At 39.8% G+C, this 22,998-nt stretch overlaps 1 protein-coding gene across 1 annotated transcript in view; it reads right to left on the bottom strand.

Moving 5' to 3' along the window:
• The window catches only part of LOC119651319 (scavenger receptor class B member 1), a 98,037-nt gene that overhangs the window by 53,348 nt on the left and 21,691 nt on the right, over window positions 1–22,998 (bottom strand). Inside the window, exons 2-4 of the mRNA XM_038054852.1 lie at window positions 6,374–6,465; window positions 504–664; window positions 238–382 (exon numbers count right to left, since the gene is read on the bottom strand). Of these exons, the coding sequence (XP_037910780.1) occupies window positions 238–382; window positions 504–664; window positions 6,374–6,465 (398 nt within the window). The remainder of the gene's footprint in view (window positions 1–237; window positions 383–503; window positions 665–6,373; window positions 6,466–22,998) is intronic.

Here is a 22,998-nt window from a genome sequence, read left to right as displayed (position 1 = left end):
AAAATTTGTATCTTTGCTCATATATGATATAGGTACTGCTAATAATCCGGTCGGAGCAATCTAGCTTTATCAGACCCAAGTTATTTTTCATACATAATCGGTCCAAATATGCTTAGTCATTTCAGATGGGCTCCAGCAAAATTGGCTCCATCAAGAAACGAAACAAGTTTTAGTGTTTGGTCTGACTGCATGTGGTTTATCTCTATTAAATATGTAGATGGAGTTTTTTTCACTTACCAGAAGTGCAATGTTCACCATCATCAATAGATCATCCTCTCGTCGTTCACCAGATAGTTCCTGATCGAAAACGAGAGGATGTCTCGGTCTAGTTGATATTGTATTGTTGTCGTTGAATACGACATCACCGTGCTGAAGGATTTCCCTAGAAAATAATAGTATCTGTTATCGCTTTTGTTTCAGGCATGATTATCTGACGGGGAGCACATATAGAAGTGCCTGATCATAAATACGTCGTAAAAAATAAATTTCTCAATAAAACTTACTTGTAAACATACGGTCCGACTTCTTCCACGCGTAAATTTTCACGTCCCTCCATGAAGGCATCTGCATTTGTGATGTTGAAAAGATAGATTTTAACATAAAGATCTACTGGTGGTTTTTCCCAAAGATTAAAAATTTCGCCGCCTTCTTCAAAGATTAATTTCTGGAAAGATAAGAAAAAGGCATATACTAGTAAAGTAGTAAAGAAAAAGCTTTGTTTCAATATATTCTGTGTCACATCTCCAAATAAGACAAAATAGATACGACAGTGACCTTTTGCCTCCTTAGGTGAAACTTCTTATGCTTCTGCATTAACAAACTGAAGATGATTTCGGAATACTATCGTATCCTATTCTATATCAAATACCATATTTGAAATTCTATTGTAATTGGCATCACTTTCCCTTATTTGCCCACGGGTCGGTCATTTTTTAGTCCCTTCCTGCCAATTCTGCAGTAGACTGGATAATCACCACTTCCTGGCTGTAGATTAGGTGTCTCTATATTCCACTTTTTTAGTGTCTAGAGGTCTAGATAAGGACTCTAGACGAGATATATGTAGAACCGTAGGGCCGGGTCTCTAAACCATTCTCTATGCTAGTCTGTTAAGATTCGACACGCTAGAAGACGTGACTGGCCGGTTATGTCGATGAGGTTGTGACACTTATTCCCGGCCGCACTGTTGAGTAGACACAGAGCAGACTGGGTTTATTGATGCGACAGATGAGTGGGTAAATGATTGTTTGTGATTTCGACTCTCCATTGGAAAATGCGCCCCGTGGCGATCACTAATGGAATTACAGTGTCAACGCCAACGATAAAGTACGTTCAACTCAAAGATAAGCTTGTTCAAGCAAATTTAAGCAGCAGCGGACAAGGCTAGAAAAGGAGGTGCTTGAGGATTCTACTTACAGCAGGATATGACTTCACAAGAGCAAGACGTTTTGTCCTCCGGCTATCAGATATGGAACTATGCTCTTAAGCAAGGACGTGAAACGTAGGCACTTTGCACAAACATAGAGGCTGAGAGTCCTGTGAGTGCCATAAGCCTACCATACTATCTGAGAGTCGACTGCATGGAAATTGCGGGAGTCCTCCCTATTGGCCTGGTTACTAAGGAACGCAAAACCATCTACGATCGCAATAAAATGGACTCTAGGGAGGCATTCATTGAATGAGTAGCATCTGTCTGGAGTTAAAATAGCAGCAGATAGCAGCTTAGATCCGTGGTTGGATCGAAAACATGGTAAAATTGATTATTGCCTTATGTTGCTACCTGTAGGAGATTAGGAACCCATGACCCTTATGTGTGTGTTCGACTATTGGTCGCCCTTTTTTGGTTATGGAAGGTGAGACGGAATTCGTCAGGAACTTTATGCAGACGCAAGTTAGCTCTCTCCGGGCACAGGTTAGCTCTCTCTCAGAGAGATAACGAAGAACGCAAATAAATGAGGTTGCGCGAAAAAGATTGAACTCGACCGGTGCGTGGACCAAATGGCGGGGGGTTCTTTAAATCAACAAACTCCATTCTTTTTCTTCTCGCCGATTGATGATAGGTATTTAATGCATTAAAGACTGTCTGAGATAGGAGAACGGGAGGGCTAGCCCGAACTAATATGTTAAATGGTTTCAGGCTAGCCCTTTGACGAGAGGGAGATTTTTAATTGGTAGTCCGACAGCTGCAAACTAGCAATATTTTATCAATATTGGAGTTGTTTCAACATCAAACACTATGACGAATATTATGAAATAGACTCCGATTTTCCGTAATATCATCGCCTAGTTGTACAGTGATCTGCGATATCTTTCTTGAAAAACAGGGTGAGATGATAATTAATCTCACCGTATATGCACTGCATTCAAGTTTTGATTCTGGAAATTAATCTATAGATTCAGTAACCCGATATGGAGTGCAGCTCCTCAAATAGGGGTTAAGTACAGTAGTAAGGAACTCATCGCAGTCCCCTAAGTACGTTTGGCAGCAGCCTTGTCAGCACCATGCTGATGCGGGCTTCTTTAGCATAAGCACATTGCAGATGTTCCTCTTTAACACGATGATGTGGGTATTTTGCGGAGATGGTATGGCTCCCGGATAGATAGATAGAAATGATAGAAATCTTCCTTTATGCTAACGTCTTGCCGATCTTTCGCCGGAATATCATCGCGCATGCAAACATAGCAACTAACTAGTGACGAGTCGAAATTACCACTCATTTACAGCAGCGATTATTTCAGATGTGTCCACTCACTACTTAGGTCTGTCATCAGTGGATACAGTTGGCCAAATTAAATTCAGTCGACATATTTTAGATCAATACTCGCTAACACTTTTCCTACCGAGAACTGCATTTTAAGCTATACCGGCAATCGGTTTGATGACGTCAATGAATGATCTGGATAGAATTATTTCGAACAATTAATCAACTCACCAGCCAGCCAGCTTTTTCATAATATTATTTAGCTGGATGCAAGTTAGGTGACCTGATACACAATTTTCAATTGTTCCTTTCTTGGGTACAGTCGCTGCATCTATCCTCCTGAGGTAGTAATTTTGGAATAATCTTCAAAGGAAGGAAAGAACATAGGATTCGCAAAGACTCATAATATCCAGGTCAAATTTAAGAATCGCTCAACTTCACCCGGCAGACTTTACGACCGATCGAGGCGAAAAATCATATCAAATCGGGCCGATTTCTTTACCGAACGGGACAAAGGCCAGTGAGGAAGAAGTTAATTAAAACAACCTTTACTGCTTTACCGTATAACAGGTTTTTGGAAATTGGTTTACAGGCTTACTTTTCACCCTTTGGTCAGTCTCTGGGTCGCTCGTCTATCTGGCTAACGTGCCAATTGAAGGTGGAACAATTCTTTGCCCCACCAGCAGTTTCATCTTCCTCCGAGGAGCAGATATTTTCTTGCCATTGTTGAGGCTCATACTTTTTTATGTGAAGAGATATCACCGAACTTGTTTCTGGAGAACTCCCTGGTTTACTTGTCTGCTAGCTCCTCAGAAAAGCCCGACCTTTTCTTATTGTTAAGAGTAGGAGTTTCCAGCCTGGAGGTTTTTCCTCATGTCAAAGGCTTTCATCGCCCTAGATGTAGTGTTTACTTTTCAAAGTATATTATAAGAAAATACAGTATTAAAAAATTGGACTTTTTTTCCGACAGATATTCACTCTCCCTTCATTAACCATTACAATGTTCAACTACGTGAAACGTTTCAAAAGTTAATGTCCAGCACCACTCGTAAATAAATTTCCTCATTCTGTGGCCCGCGCAATGAGGATACTGAGCACCTTGCATCCGAGAGATGCTTCCCCAGGATGCTTTCAAAATTCGGCTATGTAAGGTTTAAATGAGACTCAAATCAGTGAATGAAACATTATTGCCAAAGTCTTAGCATTTCACTTATTACGACCCCTATTCAATAGATGGTCTAAGAGAACAAATCAAGAAAGAGACTGTGGTTGACGTTGATTTGAATAAGCGCTCCTTATAAGCGCCTTCAGAATACTTGCTCCTTCTGTGTCTCGAATCTATATAACCTTTCTTTTATAAGGCCATATAGAACACATTTATTCAAAATATTCTCTGCTAGTTTCTGTGGTCACCTCCAATCTCGGTTTGAAGCAAGGACAAAAACGCTCTAACATGTTGTGTCTGTGCTGGCTCTCAATGATGTGACGTTTGGATATATGGATTTGTTAGTGGCTTTTTCAGCTATGTTCCACACATGAAGGTCAAAAGATTTGAATATGGGCTGCTATTAGGCCAGCATACATTTAACAAAATTATCCGACAATCAATTTTGAAGCAAAAATAATGTGGGCAGGCTGCTGGAAAGCACACGGATTTCCAGGCGACACATTATCCATCGCCAGCCACATTATATCTAACGTAAATGACATTTCCATCCTCGCACGAGAACATTAGCCGGAAATTTCCTTCTTGCAATAACTGGGACGTATTTAGGGTTGTGAGCGAGCCAGCAGTCATTCCTTCGATTGCATGCGAAATTCTCGTCAGAAAAAACAAGTCGCCCGGAAATCTTAAGTTGCAATGTTCAACTCGCTTTGTCCTGGTGGTTTTTTTCACTAGCATTAAATCATCTTTTGAGACCATCGAATGATGGCAGGCCTTGTGGCAGTACAACCCTTTGAGTGCGTCTTCTTCATCTATGTTGCAAAACCTTCGTTGGATTTCATTGTACATTGTAATGTGCCATGGGACCATACAAGGTCGAACTCAGGTACCCGAAGAACCGTATGATTTATTTTATGGAAAAACAACAAACAATTTTCACTGTCAAAAATTGTTTTTCGATGTCATGGCCACCGTGATTAGCACTTGCGTCCGTTCGACAAGCAAGTTGTTCGCTCCCCCTCAAGACTCCACCCCCAGCAGAAACCCAGTCGCACGGTTCGCTCAACTCGGCTGCTGCAAGTCAAAACAGACGGATCGCGGTCCTCTCCGCCTGGTTATGCTTTCTACCTGAAAGAAGGGCTTTATTCAAGTCAAGGAGACCGTCTTGATCGTGTCCCCACGTTGAGACTATAATGGTGTGAACCTTAAGGACTTCGAAGGGACCCTCGTAAGATGGCTGCAGCTGCTTCCAAGAGACATCCGTCCTAATTACGACATACGGGCACGTCAGCTATGGTGGCGGCTTCAGCTCCCTGAGCAGACGCAATAGACCAGTAATGTTGAGTCCCGATATGTTATCGAGTACAGGGTTCCCTCCGTATGCCAGCTCCGCAGACTTGCAGCAAGTTCTTCGTGACAGGCATGCTTTGTAGCTTTGGTACTCTACAAAAATTGCGTCAAATCCACCGCGTTATTTTGCATGCATTCGACATGCAAGTTGTTCGCGCCGTCACAAGTTAACTCAACTTAGGGTTTCCAAGAAGGCTCCAAATAAGCAATGATCTTGGAAATCAGAATGAAATATTTTTAAAATTTTTACGAACCGAGGAAAGTACTTTGAACCATATCGGTCACATTACGACCAACAATGACTTTGACATATGATTGTCAGATGTAAGCAGTAAAGCTGCAATAAATGAAGAAAACAACTGATTTAGTTTACTAATAGCTAAGTCAACAAACGAGCACCTTGTGGAGAAGACTTCTAGAATCCTATTTTTTTATTGATATCGAAGTTTCTAAGTACTATCCCGAGATGGTTGATAAACAGGTCATCCTGGAACTACACTTCTTAGAGCAGTCCAGGTGGTTTTTAAGGTAGGCTTCAATTCTAGTAATTTTATTAAGGCACTTAAATTCTGAACCAACTATTATCTCAAAAAGCACTCTTTGTTTTTATGCGAAAACTGGAAAGAAAGGTAGTTTCCACATGTATGGAAATTTGGGTACGCGACAGTTCTATGCGTAGATACTACTAACTTAAGTGTGATGCTGACATTCTTTGATACTTTAAGATGCGGTAAATTTGTACCATAGATCTATCAAAATACTAAAATTTCGACCAAACTTTGTAGTATCATTTCCTTTATTATGGCTCATACTGCATAAGTTTGTACTTTTTGGGTGAAAATAACTGGGCTTTCAGTAAATTAGGAAAATATACTAATATACCATTAATCACATTATTTGAGCACATATCGGGGTGGGAGGTATTTTGAGATCTATGTAAATTTCATATTATTTAGTTACGTGGTTTTTGAGAATAACATAGATCCTATTTTTAAGTCCTTGTATGGGGACCTCCTCTCAAGTCCCTATAAAATGATTTTCTTCGTTTTTAATATCTTCATGATGTGTCAAAAGGTGGAACCGTTTCCGAATAATTTGAATTTAAAAAATTAAAAAATATTTTGACAAAAAAATAAAACAAACAGAAACTATAACTTACCCATCTAAATATCAAATCGTAGGGTTGGAAAATTTTGATTAAAATTGCAGCCGCAATTGCTAAAAGACCACCAGCCATCAGCAGAAATGTGCCTAAAATTAAAAGAAAAATAACTTTTTATTTGGGAAATATGGTAGAAGATCTAGGATGGAATGTATTATATTGATGATGCAAGAATGATTATAATAAAGTCATTGCGCATTTTAATTTATTCCATTGTTCTCATTGGTCTCAACAATAAATACGCATCAAAATACACATTTCGTTATATTTGTTCCAGACACAGGTTAAAGTTAATCACAATTCTGATAATACCCGTTGAATATGTTTCATTCAATTTGACCTGAATGGACGGAAATAAAGTCATAACTTCTGAGTTAATAATTTTTTCTGTATTCGGAGCGAGGATTTACATAGCCATAAAGAAATATTATAATATACAAAATCATTTTTTTCTTTTTTTTCTTAAGGGGGAAAAAGAGAGTTGACCTTTTTGTTAAAATATAAATTAAATACAGTAAAAATGAGTCGAATGCTTGGAAGAAACGAAAAAATTTAAGCAGAGATGGTGTTATCAAAAAATATTGCAATTTGTTAAGCCGCTAATTTTTAGAACGAATTACAAGTTATTTTTTTAAACAAATGTGTAATGCTATTTGCTTTGATCACTTTATAATGAGCCATTCTTATCTTAAAATGGGGGAATTTCAATTAGATTATATATATATTCTCTTTCGATTTTCTAATATATACTTTAGATACTATAATGTGTACTGAATATAATTTGACTTATTCACCTCGATTTGTTTTATTGTTAGATTCCGATATACTTGAATATTCCAATGTAGATTTAAACAACATTACTCTTTTAGTTGATAATCGAACTGTTTCAAAACCATCTTGAATTTATGAATTAATCTATTAGACAGGATTTGAAGTGTAGATATCTAACATGTTGTATTAGAGTAGAGCGCATTTAATGCTGAGCAAATCATAAGCCTTCAGTACTGGCAAAAACACAAAGCAAATAATTTTGCAAATTCTTCTCTGAAAAAAGCAAAGTATTCTTCTACTGATTACTGCCGGCAAATCTTTCTTTCGGGTGGGCTATAAAAGTAACATCTTATCAACTTTGCGCCAGAAATAGCAGTGCCTCAGGCTTCCAGTTGTCCTATCAAACGATCAGATCACATGCCCGAAGTCAATCGCAAGGCACTTACATGTCTTTTCGAGAGAATTCTGTAAGTTGGTTCACAGCATTGTAGATGGGCTGGAAATCCAAAAAAAAAAATTCTCCTCATATCAGCTGGAATTTCCATCCATATCGCGGCTCTCCTTCCATTTTCTATAGCCGATATTCCAAAAATGCCTTCGAGACTAAGCTAGAAAAATGTCCTTTTTAAGCATTGACAAATTGGTTCAGCCACTAGAAGTCGCATTGTGAAAAAAAAAGAAAGGAAACTCTGGGTAAGGTCAGTTAATACTGGATGTCAAAAAACCGGAACAGTACTTAACCCTAGTTCCCAACAGGATATGGAATTAACCACTTTCAAGCTGTTCAAAAGTTGCAAGGAAGTTAGAGTAAAAAAAATCTTTCATTCTTACTCAAAACTTCATAGAGCTTCGTGATTGTCAAAAAAAAGGAAAGGTTTCCTTGCGTGTCTACATTACAACAGTTAAACAGTTAAACAATGTAACAAAGAAGGATAGCCATTCATTGTATTGAATGGTCATTACTCTGGCTACACTATGCACCAGTTTTCTACAACGAATTGTACACTAACAAGTAGAGGTAGCTTGGAACGATCGGAATATGACTGCCATTGACGACGACAAGGATTTGTATAAATTTTTCTTGGTCCTTTTGAAATAGTAGGAGGATTAAGTTACTATAGTATATATGTTCGTTAAATACCTGGGCATTTCAAGAGTATGTGGGGAGATTTCATGCTGTTTTCAAAGTACCTACTGCCCTACCCTTCATACGCATTGACTGCTAAGTGGAAGACGGGATTAAAAGGGGTAGAAATTCGTGTGTTATTTTGATATTCTATACTAATGAAATGCTTCCCATGCCCTGATTAATGAGGAACTTATCGGTTACGATTATCGACAATCGTGCAATAGACACCGATTGGTGTTTGCAATGTGCATACGCTCCTTGCCCACGGTATCGAAAAGCCCCCAGGATGATCAGATTCTGCAATTTGGGCGAAAATCCCAGAACTATTGCCTGCTCATTCGAGAGTTAAATAAAGCCACGTGCACAATATTCTTGAGCAACTTTATTTTTTTGTAGGAACTGTATTGTGTGCTCCAGAACGTCAGAAGCACGCGTAAATCTGGTGTCTGATCAATGCTAATGACTTCTGGTGGAGATTGTGGTCCAGAATAAGGAACAATTAATTGACTTTCATCACAAAGGGCAAGGAAGCTTTTTATGGGAAACTTAATGCAAGTTTTCTGAAGGTGGCCTTCTAATCTAAATATCAAAGTGGGTTCTGATAACACCTTTCTAGGATATATAATGGTTTTAAGTCCGTAATGGCCATTTTGGGAATTTCGCTGATTTCGGATTTAATTAGAGCGATCAGACCCGAGTCTGCACCGGGTCTCATCTGAAATGACTTCGACCAGAGATTATCTGGTGCCATGGAAACAGGAGAATTCTTGGGGCATTTACCTTTAGTTCGATTTTCACCGATTGCCACCTAGTGGGAGTTTCATGAAAGATGTGGTTACGTCCAAATGGATAAGAGGCTTTCAGGCCTCAAGCGTGGAATTGTGCTTCCAACTAGGGTGCTGTACTCCTCAGTTCGGTAGACATTTGGATAGGTTGTGTATCCACCAGTATAAATCCCGACCCATGTAGTCAGTATAAACTGGTACCGCTATTGCTTGTCACAGCGGGGCTCTGATTGTGATCTCAAAATCAATCCGTGCCTTAAGAAGACCGTGGGGTTACATCGCGACCAGCAGTAGAGGGTTCTCAAACAATTTCATATAGCTTGCGCATTGCCTTTACTCATATTCACAATGGGAGAGGGATCCAAACCTTGAAATTCTGTCGGTATAAAACGTCCTAAAGGGGGCCCAAAAAGACTTGGTTGAAAGAATAAAACTCGAGCTTGAATATCGTGACAAACTCTGTGAAGTGCATAGAAACGTGTATGGTAATAAAAGCGAACTTATCGTTGCACTGAGTTGGAAAGCAGAAGCTGCCGCAAAAGTTCCAAAAACCAACAATAATAGTATTCGGGTATGTTTAACACGCTATACCCCATTTAGGAGACAATGGAAATTGTACAAGTACCGCATACTGCACCATAGGAGAACTTAAAGTGGTCGGAAATATTTAGACACAACGAGGAAGGACATTAATGTTAAGCTTCATGATAATAAGCGCCTTTAGAGATAAAGGAGCACTTCACCGTAGCTTACATTGAAGACACGGACTGTTTCTCCAAGGCAATGTTAATTCGGCTTAATGGTTTCCCGTGAAAATTTTTCCTGCGGCGGTTTCTGTTCATATAGGACCGCTCCTTCCTGAAAGACTCGGATGCTTCCAGGAAATGTAAACAGGGGATAATTGCTAAGGTCCCGACAAAAGACACCCACCTTGAGTGGGATAATTTGAGAGACATTTCCCTGACCCCTGATACCACTCTGGCGTAGCGGACATACCAACATTCTATTGGTTTTTAGTGTTTTTTTATTCCCATATTTCATTTCCAATAACACTGTGCTTCAGTTTTATTATGATCGGGAAAGCGATAATCCCACAGCAGCGAAACAAGTTGGGAGTTCGAACCGGTGGCGACAAGATCAAGAAGGTCAACCAACGCGCCGTTACAAAGGTAAGGTAGTTAAAATAATGGTAGGTATCATCAAAAAACTTCATACCCCTTCGAATCTTCCAGTACTGGCCATATTAACACTCTGCGGATCATTCTGAAAGAGCGTCCAGAATTTGGTGTCACAGCGCCAGCAAAGAGTGCAAGTGAAATATTTTTGACAGGGGGTGGGAGTCGGGGGGGAGTATTCTGGATAAATTTTAGAGAGAGGGACATTCCATAGAAATGAATGGGAAACATCTTTTCAAACTCTCAACCCCATGACTAGGTCTACTATGCAGATGCCAATAGAAAGACTTGGAGCGGAACAACAGAGAAAGGTGGTTTGAAATTCCGGAGGAAGCTGGAACACATTTACAGAAGCTAGCAATAGTGTTGCTTTACCGTAGTATTTGATTTGTCGAGGGGAAGTTACTTCCATAAGCTATCTTAAATATCTGGCGTCTTGAGTTAGAAAAAAGTTAGAGAGAAAAAGAATTTAGGCTCCCTGTCGTTGTACTTAGAAATATAAAGGTGTTGGAAACAAATGAATTTTGACATTTGTTGCTCCTACTTGTTGAAGTTGTATGGGCACCGTTGCAAAACTGGGACCAGAAGATCCCTTTAATATTTGTAGATTTGAACAATGTAGTCTACTTTTAGTAAATGGGCTTTCAATCTATCGAATCTGGAATCACAGATCGCCTAACTACCATCTATATATTTTCAGCATTGATTGACACGGATATTAAATAGTGTAAATCACCAAAAATCTTTATTTATAAACCATATGGACCTCAAATTCTGAATAAAATTCCTTGAAGTGGTGGTTCAGTATCTATTTCAACTAGATTATGTCTGAATCATATAAGCATATTAATTTTAGAAAAACCGACACTTACCGTGTAATGATTATGACTAAGATATATTGTATCCGCGGTGAATCTTCATTTCGAATTTAATCTAATTTTTATTCCAGGCACAACGTTCTATATATCACTTGAGACAATTGCAAGTGGAATTCACAAAACAAGAGTCATGTACGAGTAAGAGTTTTTCTTCTTTTAGTCACCCATAATGCGGTTTTAGTTGGTGATTTTTTAGTTAAAATATGATTAAATATTCAGGTATAATACTGAGTTTTTCCAAAAATAATCGACCTTCGAAAATCTGAAACATACTTTAAGTCAATTGATATAAACACAGATGAATCCTACAGTAATTTCCCACAGTTTTTGACACCAGTTACACTTACATCCATTTAATTTAATTTACAATGCACGTAGATTTTATATAGCCCACATGACAACTGATCCAGAAATAAAATTCAAAATCGCATCTTACGGAGGATCTTTATTTTTCGCAATTTCAAGTTCATGTTGCAGTCGTAAAAAAAATCTCCGAAGCTTGTGAACTTGAATACTAATTACACACAGTAGTAAACAATTCCCCAGGCACCGGCAGTTCATTTCAAACAGGCTGTTAGATGCTAGATTTTATCTACTTACGCATGCACAGATTCAAAGATATATGGGATCGATGTCCCACTATCGATGAAAATACTCGTAAGATATTCATTTATCACAAGATCTTGACCTCGAACTCAGCGCTTTTATGAATCCATTCAGCAGAGATTGAAAGTGTTTTCGAACCAATTCGTAACAGTGACATAAGTTGTCTTTTAATGAGATAAAATGAGGTAGTATTTAGAAAAAAAATTAAAAAATGAGCATTGGCTTTATTCAAATCAGATAAACACCATGACATAGACACTTAGTCTAATAACCGGTGTAGGAAGTCATATCGAAGGTGAGTAGAGAAAGACAGTTCTAGAAATTTCGGAAAATGCGGTTTGAAATTCAAAAGAGAGAAAATCTACAAGGTGCTAGCAAGAAATATTTTTTATAAAATAGTCACAAAAAGAAAAAGCATCATATTATGGAAATATCGAACTTTATAAAAAAAATTCAAGTTTGAGTCGTGTCATAGTTGTCTCTATAAAATGTTAGTAATAGCCGACTATAATTACAAAATTGACATCTTTCCTTCAACTTGGCTAGGGTGAGGAAGATAAACCTGTTTTTATTATCCGGTAGTTGGAAAACTATCCGTTATTTCATTGATTTGAATATGGAGAATATTTTGCTGCCTTTTAATTACAGTAGATGCATTTTCAATCAAGGACACATGTTTACTTCTACTGCTGAGACTAACGAGCAATTTAACTTCTCTGGGCATTGAATTATACAGTAACATTGAAGATATTCATAAGAACGACAATCTTAGATGAAATCGTATCTATTTTCCTATTTTCTTCCGAGTATATAATTGAATCTAATAACCTGATCTCATTCAAAATGATGCAGAATTTAATATTGTACCGAACATAAAAGTAGGGTAAGCTCCTATAAAACTTTAGAATTAATAGATTGATTTAATTTTCAAGCAAAAGATTGCGTATCTTTTAACTTTAGTAACTTTAATATTGTCAAGTGAATTTTCAGATGCAATACTAAATTCAGCGTTTAACTTTTTACTAGGGCTCGTTCTTTTTGGCTTGAAGTAAGATGAGATTTGAAATAGTCTATCGCTAGAATTTTGCGGTTGCAACCTGCCTGCAGTATTTGCCACGCCTTTATGAGATCGCTGTCAGGATATACTGTAGCTTTTGTCAGGAATTCATCAAGTTATAATGAAGAGTACTGTCTGAGGATGATTAAATTCAGCTAAAATGGGTAGGCTATACCACACAAATGACCAGTCCGCTCATACATTACGCAGTTCTAAAGAGCCTCTATTCCGCACACGTTATTTAACCCTATGTTTATGAATTAGGAAAAGCCCATGAAGCTGGAGAAAACCAAAATCAAGACCACCAAAATTGAAAGACAAATAAATTGATTGCGATAGATAGAGGATATGCAAACAGGCAAAATTAAGATGAATTTCAAGATCTCCCGTCAGGTGCGAGCACAGGTCACTCCCTTGAGCATCTATAGTAAGGACATGGCAAAATGCCCTACAGGCCGGTGTTTGTGTATGCAGTGGGGAAAGGCAAAGCCTCTGAGCACTCAGACCCCGATTCCGCCATCTAGCGGAATATCCTGAATTAGTTTACGTATCGCAGGATTTCCGTTAGTTGATGTGTTGCTACCCGCTGCAGCTGGAGAACATCAGCACCAAAATGGGTCCATAAGTGGGGCATTCACATGTGCCATAAATTACACCTCCTCGTTACAGGATGGCCACATAACGTCTTGTAGAATTCCAATACAGAACTCGAACGATATTCTGTTAATGAATTATGGTTTGTCAGAATGCCAACAATACTTCTCCAAGTCGTTCTGCTTTTCGATAGGATAAATTGTTCTTGTTGCTGACAGCAAAAAGTTTGGTGTGCCTAGCAGCATTTCGGCTCTGCCACTTATCCATCCCAGTTTTTGGTAGCAGCATTAGTCAATGATATTAGAATTCCAATTGCTGTTTTGGATCCAGAATGAGGGAAATTGACCCCCCCTTTCATTAATATGCAAGAATTCATTCCCTCTCCTCTACATTGACCCAAGTACCCCACTGAACGATTTTTTGAAATGATTAAAGAGCTCCTCAACGCCCTCAGTGGACCTTGACTATCAGCCCTGATTGCGATGCGCCAGCCACCCAGGTTACTAACATTTGGATTGCATACATTTTAGCTTTCAGCCCACTTCTATACTCGTGCTCCAGAGCTTTGTTCTGTTTTTGAGTCCTACAGACTCATCGAGGAGAAGCTTGACCATCCTGGAATTTTTTTCGATGCCAAAGTCGGTGAAAGATGGAGCTCTCAGAAAATCCCTAAACATGAAAAGTGGGAAGAAAGTGCGGAAAGACAGACATCTGACTGGATTAACCTGGATTGAACTACCTAAATTTATAAAAGAAAATCACAATGCGTACCAGACCATAGGGAACATGATCGAAACAGGATGAAATAGTGCAAGAGGTGGAAAGGACCCCATGAAAAGAGCGCAAATTACGTCCCAAGTCACGCCTTCTCAAAATCCGAAGTGCAAATTGTTGCAGGCAGTAACCGGTGCTCAGTATTTAGGCGAACTATAAATTTAATGAGCTTGGTACAAATTTGTCAAAACTAAGGCAGGATTCACTCTGACAAATCATTTATAAAAAAATCGTCAAAGTGGTCATATTCTGCGAATCTTTTCGCAACATTAGAAACGGCCTAACGTAAATATAAAATTGATAATGATGATAATAACTGATATTAATAACATGGGGATCAATCCAAGTCGGAATCCCGAAATCATAGTCGGCCAACAGTTGAACTGGAACCTCTTGGTTTCGGTTCGAAATTTTACCTGGACTAGATATGGAGCGAACACCAAAAATGCGTCCATATTCCAAGAGGGAGAAGCCGATCTAACATATTTGAGCACAATATTACCAAAGAAAATAGGCTACACTATTAGTGAACACTAAAATCACAGTTACCACTCAACAACTTTCATTTTCTTTCAGATTAAAAATGACGGTTTTCGTAGAAGGGGTGCTAGAATGTCGGATTGGTTGCTTAAAACATTTGGGAGAAGCGTACGCAGAAGGACTGTTAAAAGGCCATGATCTCGAAGGTTACGCTACAAAAAGGGAGCACGAATAAAAATAAGCATAACGGAGAAATCAGATTCTTTCAGGACGAGATTGATGAAACAATGCCATGGAGTAGTCAACTATTTGTTTTCGAGGAAGGAAGCTTTGCGCATAGAAAATAAAGCTGCAGGATTATATGGTATACCAAGTAAAATCCATAATTTTGGCGTTAATACCATCCAGCTATGTTCAGCTGGGTTTTCGAGGCATGTTTGGTGGAAGGAGATTTCTCCATTCGGATGATAAAGGAGAGATTTGTTTCGTTGTAGAAGTCCGACAGAAAACTGGGAGATCCTCATAAATATTATAGGAGCAATTTCATTTTTTCCTAACTTACAGTTTAGCCGTCCTAGACTCTCAGCATGACTATGTACTATTCGGTACAATAGATGTAGTGCTGAAATTCTGGAAAATGCTGTACGTGGTTTGTCCTCAAAAGCCTGTTCAATACGACCACCTAAGCGCGCAAGCGAAAAATGAGACGGTCTTGATGACCAACCTTAGACAAGGGAATATACATAGATAATATTCGAGTTAAAGGCCACTCGCTTGGAAAGGGTGAATTGATCTACATGAAGCTTAATTTCAAGGGATAATTGAGCGTCTAGATGGCGACAATTAGTAGCATATCATTAGTGTCAATTATTGGTTCGCTCATTCTTTTAATACAAAGCACCGGTCTAATTGGTATCACTGGTCTGCGAGGGCAACCACAGAATAGTTACCATGACATATGGCACTAGGAGTCTGCAAGGATTTATCGGAATGATTCCCGTAAATGCCTTATTAAATGACGTCCGCTGAGCATAAGACAAAAAGATAATCATTTAAATAGTACTGTAAGAGGCAATTTCTAAATGAATGAGAAGTATTCGTTCTGAATCATGTTGGGTAAATTGCATCGCATTTAATCCAAATCATATCAAGTTCCAGAGGAGTAAAGGTTAGATGACGGAGAGATCATGGTGCTTTATGTAGAATTGGCTTATGTTGCCCTCCACTACAACCTGTTGACTTGTTGTATGCCTTACCAAATTTCATATATTTGAAGAGACTTGTCCTAGTTGACTAAGGAGATAATCTACTAGGTGCACCTGAGTGAGCTTTTTTTAAGAGTTTGTTATTACTCAGGTGATATGTTTGGAGGGCTGAAAATGGGGGGCTGTCCCTGCCTTTTCATTGCAATATCTGCATATTGAGCCTTTATTATAGATAAAACCAATCATTTACAAAATTGACTGCAAGCTGCTCTGCTGATTAATAGAATTCAACAAAACATTCTCGGGTTGATGCTGAAATCGACGAAAAACAGGCGTACGGGTAACATTGACTCAGGAACGGGCAAGTAAACTGCGGAGAATGGAAAATATGATCGCTTAAAGCGTAGCGCTCTGGAAGTAATGCCTCATGGCAATTACGCGGAAAAAGAAGGGAATCAAATAAGGACGGTTTTAGTGGAAGTGAACCCCACAAACTGCTGTAACTTCGTGGGGGCGTTTTCGTAAAACAGGATGGCAGCCATACAAGTGACTGTTCTACATAATAACTTAAAAGTTATTATGACTATATTTGATGAAAAAAAATGTACACCCCTCTTTTGCATGTATGGGGACCCCCTTTAAATTCGTCGTAAAAGGATGTAACTCACTATATGCATGAGCGTTCACAGTTCCCACCTTTCTACCAAATTTGGTGCCAATCGCTATAACCGTCTCCGAGAAAAATGCGTGTGATGGACAGACAGACAGACAGTAAACCGATTTTAATAAGGTTTTGTGTTTACACAAACGAACGAATTATGGAATTATTCGACGATCATTTTCCCTTTGTTTTTCTTAGGAGATCTTGCACTGAAGAAGGAGATGAATGGTTCCCGAAATACTATGTACAGTATGCGCTAATTCAATAAAAGAATTCAAGCGAATGCTAATTTATATTTAAAAATTGGGTAACAAACCTCCTCCGAATTTTCCTTATGACGAAGCCCCAATAAGCGGAGTTAGTACTACTTCGACCAATCAATACTGGTAAATTGAAAAAATCATGTTGCAGTTCAATCAATTCAGTCCACCTGCGATTAGACCTAGCGAAATTTGGACTGGACTGATTTGGTCTGGAATTTTTTACTTTTGTAATTTATATTGATTACTAGCAAATGGCGCGCTGCTACCAATATAGAAGATGCTACGTTACTTTGTAGCAGAAAACTCAACAACGTTCAGAAAAGATTAACTCAAATTCAATTAAAAGAACGAAGGACTAGCACACTCACTAATGGAAGTGGACCCCAAGAAATGCAAACTGATCGCTTATCACTTTCACATTCTTTATTCCGAAATTTAAGACAGTAGATTGAAGCGTCTACGGCTCACGTTCACGAATTCGTAGGCTTTCTGGCTCCTGGGCTAGTCACATGTGTGTCACCCTTTTTTTAAGCCAGCAGGTATTCCTAGGTGGTGGAACTCCTTCAGTCTATAGTCGCTTTGCAAACTTGTTTCCAAACGGCCTAGTAACAAACATCTTATTAGCAACGTGCAAAAGAACAGATCAATGGCCTTTTAGATTGAAACCTGAAATTTGCAAGAAATTTATAGGGGTTGACAATATAACAGTGCTAACAGGTTTTTAGAAAATTATATAAAGCAATTTTAGTTTTTAATGTGCCGATCCTATTTTAAGGAATAAGAAAAATAAGATGTTAGAAGCGTGGAAATGAGTAACAAGTCGATGGATTGGATAGTTTATAGTTTTCACTTTAACAACCAAATTGAATTGAATAGGAAGCACGGAAACCAGACAAATTATGGTAAGTTATGCTAAACTACCTGTAGAAATTTAAGATTTGCGCAAAGCGAAGAAAGTGTATAATCCAAGCATCATTGATTGATAATAAGAAGTTTTTTCGTCATTTTTTTTATCGGAGAACTATTTTTTTATTTGGCACTCACCATTGGAAAAACAAACTCTTGAACCGTTGATTGGTTCAAAGGAATGGTGGACTACTCCGGGCATGTATACTGTATGCTTGAACCGAATATAGATTTTTTTCATTAATTTTAAACAAAATTTTTCAATAATTATAATTGCACAAAAAAGCGGACTGAAAATTAAAAGCCCACAACCTTATTTTTTGCCGCTAATATCCTTGAGTGCGTAATGTTAGTTCAAATATTTTCGAATTTTCCATTTTAATTTAGGATGATGTAGAAGCGGAAAACCTTAGGTACCGCTTCGAAAAAGAACCAATTTAATGTGCCAATAATACGGCAAATATGATATATAGGATAAATCAATAGTTATGGTAACCATTATAGAGCCGCTCTCTTATTAAGCAAGCAGTCTTTGGAATCCCGAAATAAGTTACAAATAGCATATCTTATTCTTTGAAATAATTAGACGTTTTTTGCTTTTCCACTAATGTTATTTACTTTACTTGCCTATATCGATATTTTGGGAACTACTTACTCCCTTGATCAGTGCTGCAAAAATGCACTTAGATATCGTATTCAAAAAACGCTTGGTAAAAATATGTTTTTTCAAAAATTTGAATATATAAAGTGTTAAGTGTTTTACACTAAAAATGAGGACCAACGGTTTCATCAGACATTCAAACATATTGAGGTCAAAAACCACCTGGTTCAGACGTAACCTGGCCGTTTCGAAATAGATTTTTATTTTTAGAATTTAAAGTATCATGAGTTATGGGGAGAGTATGATAATTTGAATGCATGAGTTCTGGACAGTTCTTTAGTTTTCATTCAATGATGGCCACTTCAAAAATCAATTTTGAGCGCCTATAGTATCCGATCTGGCTGAACACTTTGAACATGAGTTTTTAATCTGTGGGTAAAAATGATATTATTTGGACATCTAGAAGCAACATTCACTCAAATATTTTATTTTTGAGCAAAAAACAACAAGTCTTGCAAGTAAAATAAATTCTGCCAACATTTACCATTTTATGTTATTCAATTGATGACTTCTCCAATGATGTTGAGGGGAAAAGGGTCGGAAAGCCAATTTTAAGAATTTTTGTAAGAAATATTGTCAGAAAATTTGACGTCATTAGGAGCAAAATTTTCCGAATTATAGATAAATAAATCTCCTTGAACGTTATTAAGAAGACGAAAATGTCATATGGAAAGCAGAACGCAAAACGCAAGCCGCTATTCAAGAATGAGAGGATTCGCCATAGGCGGAAGTAAAAGGGTGCTCTGGATGGATTTAAAAAAAATCGTTTCTTCATTTTATTCATGAATCAAACTTTAATCGCGTTTTTCTCAAGTTTTTTTAAGCCCGTACTCAAAATTCCTTGAAAAGCTCTGTGCCGATGTCGTTTAAACTTTGCACACTTATTTTGCATACTAAACTTTCGATTTTGAACAAAGGATTAATTTTTTTCTCAACTACAGCTTATTTTTTTAATGGTGGATGTTGCACCTTTACCAATTCAAAAATGAATATTTTATTAACTCCTTCGTTAAAATACAAGATAAGCTTGTGTTCTAAAGAAATCTTTTTTTTTTAATTTCGAATGAAGTAATCATGAGTTATCCTGACTACCAGATGGTTTTTTTCAAGTGATTCGTGAGAACATTAAAACTGGCTAAATTATATATTACTTTAAAAATAATGCTTAATAAAGTACACAATGTAATATTTTTTAACATTAAAAATGGGCTTTTTTGCAGTCAATTACTAAAAAATATAGTAATATAATTTTATTAACTTCATTTGAAAAGATTGCGGTATGCAGGGTAGCAGCTTTCTAATTTTTTTCAGATTTTTCGGTTGGGTAGCTTCTGAGAATGGGTCCGTGAAAGAAATGATCAATTTTGACCCCCCGCACTCCCGACTTTTCCAGCAGATGTCATGTTCATTTGATTTCTGACTATATTTTGTGAAAAAAGATGTACACCCCCCTTTTGCATGTATGGAGAAGCCCCCCCCCCCCCCCCCCCCCGTTCAGTTCGACTTAGAATGATGTTATTCACTATATGCGTGAGCGCTCACAGTTCTCACCTTTCCACCAAATTTGGTGTCAATCGCTACAGCCATCTCCGAGAAAAATACGTGTGGCAGACAGACAGTAAACCGATTTTAATAAGGTTTTATGTAAAAATGACGCCCACGAGAATTGAACTTGGCGAAATAAAATGCCGAATTCAGTACGCAAACAGAGCCTTCTACTCGCTCCTGCTGATTGTATAAGCCAGTTGCATGCACAGGAACAAAAATACGAAGCTGTGGGTATATATTTTTTTTTTATTTTTTTTTTGTGCGTACACGGAGGTGGAAAATCTTAGAAAGACACGTCCGCCGCAGCTCCGCCGCCCGAACGGCGGAACAACAGCGGGCGCGTGTGGGATTCACACCCACTAAAAACCACCCCCGGTCTCTCCAGCCCCAGCCCCGCGGGACCACCATTGAGGTATTACTTCGCGGGGTAGGTTTGCTCTTAGGCACTCATCCTTCTCCTATTTGCAGCTTTCCTCCTTCTTTGTTCTTTCAGCAACTCCTCCTGCATTTGGATGATTGCGGAGCTAACCGCAAGCCACTTCTCCTCGGACTCCAGCATCTCAGTAACTAAGCTCTCCGGGGTCCCGCTCCTGCCCAGCACCTGGTTTAAGCTCCTTCTCTCCATCGCAAATCGTGGGCAGTGAAACATCACATGCTCTGGATCCTCCGGTATGCCATCGCATCTGGGACAGTTCGGAAAATCATCCAACCCAAAGCGGTGCAGATACTGCCTGTAGCAACCACCGTGTCCCGTGAGGAACTGGGTAATGTGGTAGTTGGTATCCCCATGTTTTCGCTCAAGCCACACCCTAATGTTGGGAATGAGCCTGTGCGTCCACCGACCTTTCGCAGACTCGTCCCATCTGCGTTGCCAGAGATCAAGCGACTCTGACCTTGCCGCATTTCTACGCTGTGCATGCCCCTCCATATGTCTTGCATTGTACAGGACACTCATTTCTTTGGCCAGAATGTCAACCGGGATCATGCCTGCCACCACCAATACTGCCTCATCTGATGTGGTTCTAAAAGCACTGCAAACCCTCAAAGCCATCCGCCGGTAAACCGAGTTCACCTGCTTCCGTCTCTGAGAGTTTGCAAGCGCCTCCGCCCACACAGGCGACGAGTAGAGCAGGATGGAGCGCACCACTCCGGCTAGCACCAACCTCCGGCAATGTTTCGGCCCACCAATATTTGGCAACATTTTTGCAAGTGCCGTGGTGGCACTGGCTGCCTTTTGGCATGCATACTCTAGGTGCTCCCTAAAACTCAATTTGGTGTCAATTATTACCCCCAGGTATTTGATAGCCGGCTTTGATACGACCGTATGTCCACCGACCTCCACTTTTACAGTATTATTTTTCCTGCGTTTCGTTATCAAGACCGCTTCCGTTTTCGCGTCCGCCAAGGTCAGCCCAGCCTTTTCTAGCCAGGACTTTACCGCTCTCACTGTTTCCGTTGCGTAAACCTCCACATCTTCTGGGTGTTTTGCTGCAACAACCACAGCTAGGTCATCAGCAAAGCCGACAATCGTAGTCCCCTCTGGGACGGGAAGAGCAAGCACCCCATTATACATGATATTCCACAACAGGGGACCAAGTACCGATCCCTGTGGTACCCCGGCTGTGACAATGTACTCTTTGGGGCCCTCATCCGTCCCATACCAGAGAGTCCTCTCTGAGAGGTAGCCCTCCACCAAATTCGCCAAGTATCCGGGGACACCTATGTCAGCCAACGCCCCTTTAATTCTATTCCAGTTGGCCGAGTTGAATGCGTTTTTGACATCCAACGCCACCACGGCACAGCAGCCGCCAGAAATCAGTGCACCTTTTGCCAGGTTTACCACCATGCCAATTGCGTCCACCGTAGAGAGGGCGCGTCGGAAACCAAACTGGCGTTCCGACAAACCATTGTTGGCTTCGACGATGGGCAGGAGTCTGTTGTAGATGATTCTCTCCATCATCTTCCCCATTGTATCCAACAGGCAGATAGGACGATACGACGCTGGGTTTCCAGGTTCCTTGCCAGGCTTCGGAAGCAACACCAACTTTTGCTTTTTCCACTGGGCAGGGAATATTCCTTCTTTTAGGCACGCCTCGAAGGTGTTGGCGAAAAGGTCGGGCCTAGTCTTCACTGCCAGTTTCAAAGCTCGGTTGGGGATGCCATCCAAACCTGGGGCCTTGTTGTCACCGAATCTACCACATATTTCCCGCAGCTCCTCCACAGTTACAGGCGGTATTATGCCGTCATTTGGTTGGACAAAAACTTGTCTTCCCCTATTTTCGTGGTGAGGGAACAGAGTGGTAACAATCTGTTTCAGGAGGCGTGGACAGGTCACCTGGGGTGATTTCCGCAGCCTTTTCATCACCACTCTGTAAGCCTCGCCCCAAGGGTTTATGTCGGCATGGTCGCACAGCTGTTTGAAGCAGTTCTTTTTGCTCCTCCGAATGGCTTCCTTTAGGCGGCCACGCAATTGCTTGTGTGCCTCCTCTCGACCGTCGCCACCGGGTTTTCCCCTGAGCCTCTGGCAAAGCCTCCTTGCCCGAAAACATGCGGCTCGCAAACTTGCGATTTCATTGTTCCACCAGTAGTTGGGTTGTCTACTGGGGAGCAATCGCCTTCTGGGCATAGTTGCATCGCATGCTTCCGTCACCCATCGAGTGATCTGGGTGGCTTTCTCTCCAGCCGTACCATTCAGGGATATGTCGGATTTGAGCACCGCGGAAAACGTGTCCCCCTCGAACGCTTTCACTGTCCAGCCAAGCATACCACCCGGCATTTTGCGAAAACTCTTTTTCGAGCTCGATCCGCCCTTGATCTCTATGCAGATTGCCTGGTGGTCGCTGTGAGTATAGTCCTCACTGACATGCCAAGCGATTCTACTGGCTAAAGCGGCACTCACGTATGTCAGGTCCACTATAGACCCCAGACCCCTTCCCCGGAAAGTATACGAAGACCCAACATTCGCCAGTACCACGTCCAGCTCCGCGAATGCTTCGAGGAGAACACGTCCCCTCACATTAGTTATCCGGCTGCCCCATTCAAGAGCCCACGCATTGAAATCGCCTCCTATTATGATCGGCCAACGTCCTCTTGCATCCAAAACAAGAGCAGCAAGCATCCGCTCATACT

This window comes from Hermetia illucens, chromosome 3 (genome assembly GCF_905115235.1).
Source record: "Hermetia illucens chromosome 3, iHerIll2.2.curated.20191125, whole genome shotgun sequence".
Lineage (NCBI taxonomy): Eukaryota > Metazoa > Arthropoda > Insecta > Diptera > Stratiomyidae > Hermetia > Hermetia illucens.
Note: the sequence above shows the minus strand (reverse complement) of the source record. Positions and strands in the feature narration are given on the sequence as shown.